Source organism: Austrofundulus limnaeus, unplaced genomic scaffold (genome assembly GCF_001266775.1).
Source record: "Austrofundulus limnaeus strain Quisiro unplaced genomic scaffold, Austrofundulus_limnaeus-1.0 Scaffold50, whole genome shotgun sequence".
Classification (NCBI taxonomy): Eukaryota; Metazoa; Chordata; class Actinopteri; order Cyprinodontiformes; family Rivulidae; genus Austrofundulus; species Austrofundulus limnaeus.
In genome coordinates this window covers 2,116,604-2,121,201 of record NW_013952452.1, presented here as the reverse complement: position 1 = coordinate 2,121,201, position 4,598 = coordinate 2,116,604, and the positions used below count along the sequence as shown (strand labels likewise).

At 36.2% G+C, this 4,598-nt stretch overlaps 1 protein-coding gene across 1 annotated transcript in view; it reads right to left on the bottom strand.

Annotated features, from left to right (window-relative positions):
• Positions 1–4,598, bottom strand: part of ofcc1 (orofacial cleft 1 candidate 1) — a 101,593-nt gene that overhangs the window by 90,362 nt on the left and 6,633 nt on the right. Inside the window, exons 3-4 of the mRNA XM_014008436.1 lie at positions 1,553–1,619; positions 1,010–1,192 (exon numbers count right to left, since the gene is read on the bottom strand). Coding sequence (XP_013863890.1) covers positions 1,010–1,192; positions 1,553–1,619 — 250 coding nt within the window. The remainder of the gene's footprint in view (positions 1–1,009; positions 1,193–1,552; positions 1,620–4,598) is intronic.

Genomic DNA, 4,598 nt, shown 5'->3' with positions numbered 1-4,598 from the left:
TAATAATAATAATAATAAAAATTAAATTATAAGTTTGGTGAGAACACATTCATATCACATTCTGTTTGATCTAAAACACTGACTGGGTGTAATTTCAATTCAATTCAATTCAATTCAAAAATACTTTATTGATCCCAGAGGGAAATTAAGTGTTGTTTTAACTCATTTAACTAAAAACTTATTGTAGATGCTGATGACTGTGGGCAGGAAAGATCTACTGTAGCGGTCTGTATTACGGCAAAATTGAAGAAGAAATTGAATAAAATATATTTTTATTCATATATAAGAATAATTTGTATTAAAAATGTGTTTAAAATTAATACGAAAATCAAAAGGAAGACTGTTACTTTCACACACAAAAACTTAAAATTGAGCATTACCTCATAAACAAAGTTCATTTGTATCTCTTGTGCATACAAATCAACTGACAATAACATTAATAATCCCTAGCCATTAGGAGCTGCAGCAAAATGAGCCACATTAAATCAAGAATCTAAAATGTGACTCATTCCTGAGAAAACTGGCACGCTCGCAACCTTGAACGCATCCTAATTTACCATCCCATTCCTCAAGAGTTCTCGCTGACATACCGAATTATAAGGGGGCATATTCGTATGCCTGATTGGCCTTGAGCCGTGTTTTGGGGGTGTTGTGAGTAAGTACACCACACAGACAGCGGATCGGCTCCGTAACGCAGTAGCATATGTAAATGCACTCTCCTATGACTCCAGCCCACCACAAGGCATGTAGCCGAGAGTGGGAGTCAAGGCTGATTGTGTCGAGGGTACTTCTAGATAGAGATAGAACACCCACCACTGTGAGGCGGGAAGAGGAAGAAGTTATACGAGAGCTGCTCGTTTGGACACACTTGCTTTGGAATGCCAGGACCGAGGGCTCCTCGGAGAGAGAGAGAGGGCGCACGAGAAAGCAGGAGGAAGCGAGAGAAAGGTTAGATCAGGAACACATCCACTGTCAACAGTTTTGAGCCTAATGAAGAATGAAGCTTCACCTCTTTCCTTGGCAGGGGCTCGCAGCTCCAATTTTTTTTGGTGAGCTGCAAGGGTGCTATCTGGCCTGTCACCTCGCATATTTCTCCCCAGCCAACTCGGAGATTCGGAAAGCTCGGCGCTTCCTCCTCCTCCACTGAAAGCTGGATTTTCTATGCCCACCACAGTCTCTTCCTCTTCGCTTCCTGATAGGCAGAATTTTTTTAAAAAATGGGAAGAAAACAATGACACGTAGGCCAATACGAACAGCTAGGTCATAAAAAAAAACGCACATTTATTAACAACAAAATTCCGCTGATGATTTCTCCTGCTCCTGAATGTTCAAGCACATCCTCCTCAAATAATACTAAAATACAATTAGGTTAAAATTAAATCAGAATCTTGCAAGAGGAGGATAAAAAAAGAGGAGAAGAAGAAATGATTAAAATAATTACAAATTGCGCCCTGACAAGCAAGAGCAAAATTTAGCCCAAAGCCATTTGTCTGTAATTAGTTAATTAATCCTTACACAAATTATGAGCAATAACTCATCAAGCAGGACTCACCCATCAGAAATTCAGCCGACTTGGATTTCTTCTGCTTAGGTTGCTGCAGAGCCTTCTGCTGTAACTTCTGGAGGGAAATTGTTAAATGAATAAATTAGCTGCAGAATGAAGATCATCATTTATGATCCGCAACTAACGCAGTATTTTAAATATGGGACGACACTGAAATGTCATTTAATTTACATCGCTGCTAAAGGGGTCAAGCACTAATTGAACAACAGGAGTGGAAAAGAATTTCATCATAAATAGATAAGAAAAGTTGACGTGAATGTGTAATGAAGGTCACATTAAAATACTTCCTCTGTGTTCCTGAAACGAACGGGCAACAACACGATCTCCTGGAACAAGGAGTGTTTTTGCACATACTGTGGAGACGACGCAGACTCAGTGCTCTTCTTCGCTTTGCTAGAAATGATTTTTGAATTTTGGCATGATTTTACAGAAAAGCTACAGTAAAATGTGTATCACTGGAAACTGTGATGGACTGAGGGTAAATAAGTTCTCTGCTGCAGATCAGTTTACATTAAAGCTGATGGTGAAACACTGACTAATGACATGAGAGATTACTTTTCTTTTTTCTTTCTTTTTTCCACGAAAAGAGGTGGCAACGAGAGGGAAAAAAAACAGAACAAATGTATTCACTACGAGATTCAACAAAAAGGTCAAAATATCAGTTATATCATAGCTTCATGTAGGAACTCACACAAATACATAAACAATAGAGYCATGTTACTATAAACCAAAATGTAGTGATACAGTAAATTAAAATACAAWTCAAAAACAGAAATGGTGCAATAATGTGAAATACAGTACAGTTACTGTAAAAGAAAATATGCACAGTAACATTACTGTATTTTACGGAGCCAGCGAGGGGACACGGGGTTTATTTTTTTGCGTTCCCACGCAATACTATTGCGTTACCTCGCAAAATTGTTTTGTGTTCCCACGCAAAAGTTTATTTTGTATATGAACTGAATGAAATCAGACTTTTATTTTGAAATATCCGGTTATCAAAACAGGATGTGTCACCACAAGTTCGTGAAATTGACATTGATGTTGCGTGGCTGCACTGTGTTAAAAATATCGGCATATGACATACTTCCATACGTGGCTGTGTGATATATTCATTCTGAAGCTGAATCAAAGCATTAAACACGCTAATGGTGAACACATGAATGTGTTAATAAACCAGCAGGCACAACACTGATAAACGACTTTTGCGAGGGAACGCAAAAAGTGTTGTGAGGTAACGCAATACTATTGAAAATAATCTCCCATGTCCCCTCGCAGGCACCGTAGTATTTGACTGCCAGTAAGTTTTATTTTTAATGTTTCTTTTATGTAAGTCTAAAAAAATATTTTTTTCTGAAATAATACCATGTTTAAAACTTTTTCTTCAGTCATTACATCCACATGCACAATAAATGCATTTCACCTAATTTGTTTTTAGAACTGTAGGTGGTCTTCACTGACAGAATGGATGGAACATCAGAGATCAGTTTCTTTGAAAGGAAGAATAAGTGCAACAAACTGTGTTCCCACATTGCTCTCRTTTCTGCAGCTGAGCAGAACAATGCAACAACAGCGGCGAAAAGCAAAAACTGAGGCAGAAAACATAAGAAGTTGTTTTTTTGTGTTACTGATATGTTTACATATGAATGCACCGTACAAAAGAGTTCTGTTGCTCAAAGCGTATGGAGCCTTTTAAACATTATTTTATGCAGATTTCAGTGATGAACTGTGCTCATGCCCATGAACAGCATGTATTTGTATACAATATTTAATTTCAAAGGCAAAATCAAGGGGCAGAATGTTTGGCAGGGCATGGGGGGGCTTATTTCTGTTTTAAATGACAGAGCAATTAAAATAGCAGAAGACTCCTTCCAGACCAATCTGGTGAGAGCGTTTTTGTAAATCTGTTTTTACATTCAACAAGCCCTACAGCAAGACATTCATTTATACCACTGAGATTAATGCTTATCTAATTGTAACTTATTTAAAAACCATTTTCGTTTCGACTGGGTACCAATCATTTTCTGTGACTTCTACATGCTACGTTGTACCAAAGACGAGAGACAGATTTGCCATTTGGGGTGAGTTTCTTTTATTTTTCCCCCTCTGTTTTTATTTTGCCCGGTGCTCACAACTTTTAGCAAGAAAATCTAACTTTCTTTTGGTTTGTATGTGAACTAAGAAACACAAAAGTAATTAGGCAATTTGACTAAAATGAGTAAATGAGTTAAATTATTGTTTGCGAATCATGACTATTTAAACAGTCTCGAATTGGAAACTGATTAACAATTTATTAAACTGAAAAACTCACAATGGTTTAAAAAAGCCTAATTTCCTTTTCATACATGTTTTCCAGTATTCCAAGACAGTGGTTTAATAGTTGTCAAAACAATAAACATAAAAAACATGTATGTATGCATCTCTATTTAAAGGCCTCCCATTTATCAAGTCATTTTTCCCAAAAACACACATTAGAATTTAAGTTTAAAAAGTTTAGAGAAAAATAAAAATAAATAAATATTTTTAATGAACTTAATTGCTCCTTAAAATATTCTAAAATATTATTTAACTCACAGTTTTTGGTTATTTTTCATATATGAACACATTGCAGCTGTGAATTTCAACGTATGACACACACACACTTCAGGTGACACGGGAGAGCAGTGGTAACAGCTGTTGCTTCACATCCAGTAGGTCACAGGTTTGCCTYTTGGCCTTTCTGTGYGTTTCTTCCTGTGCATGTAAGGGTTTGTACTTTTTTTTTTTACCCGAAAACATAAAATGTTAATTAGTAGCTCCTKTCCAGGTTTTATTCTGCAACAGCTCCCAAACAACCTCGTAAAAATAACTGTAAATAAGGAAATTGGGTGGATGAGACACTTTTTAAAAGTGTAAATCTTTTTCTTTGTTTTTTTTTTTTCTTTTCCACACAATTCAAAAATACAATTCTTTCCATTTGTTCTTGGTAAATAGTTATGCCCTTAATAATAAATCCACTGCTAATAATGTATTTACCGTAAATATGCATATATAT